Source organism: Buceros rhinoceros, unplaced genomic scaffold (genome assembly GCF_000710305.1).
Source record: "Buceros rhinoceros silvestris isolate BGI_N320 unplaced genomic scaffold, ASM71030v1 scaffold24578, whole genome shotgun sequence".
In the NCBI taxonomy this organism is placed as follows: Eukaryota; Metazoa; Chordata; class Aves; order Bucerotiformes; family Bucerotidae; genus Buceros; species Buceros rhinoceros.
The window spans coordinates 6,784-7,192 of record NW_010428946.1 but is presented as its reverse complement, the minus strand read 5'-3'; the positions used below and the strand labels follow the sequence as shown (position 1 = coordinate 7,192).

The window sequence follows — 409 nt, the reverse complement described above, 5'->3', positions numbered from 1 at the left end:
CGAGCAAGGTGGCGGACAATAAAAGCATCCGTGGGCCTCTTGGGCTTCTGGAAGTAAGAGCTGCTGCCATGGGTCCGGTAAAGCTTCTGGGCCCAGCTCCCGTCACTGCCTTGGGGCATCTGAAAGGCCAACGGGTCAGACTGGGCAGCAAGGGGGCTCTGGGTAGCCACCACAGCCTGCTCCCGCAGCCCTTGCCCACCTTGCACTCCTCATTCAGCAGGTCCAGGATGCCAAGCCGGCCCTCGATGAGCTCAATGCACAGCTGGTTGTCACAGAAGTCGATGAAGACCCAAGGGATCTCCTCGGCCACATACTCCTCCTGCTCCAGCTTGAAGACGTGCTGGAGGGCAGGGAGAGCAGAGCAGGACTGAGCCAGGAGGGCGCGGCTGGCAGGCAGGCCGCCGGGGGG

General features: G+C 63.1%; 1 protein-coding gene across 1 annotated transcript in view; it reads right to left on the bottom strand.

Moving 5' to 3' along the window:
* Positions 1-409, bottom strand: part of LOC104499030 (unconventional myosin-Vb-like) — a gene marked incomplete at both ends in the record, with an annotated part of 7,742 nt that overhangs the window by 2,888 nt on the left and 4,445 nt on the right. Inside the window, 2 exon segments of the mRNA XM_010142479.1 lie at positions 6-119; positions 200-340. Coding sequence (XP_010140781.1) covers positions 6-119; positions 200-340 — 255 coding nt within the window.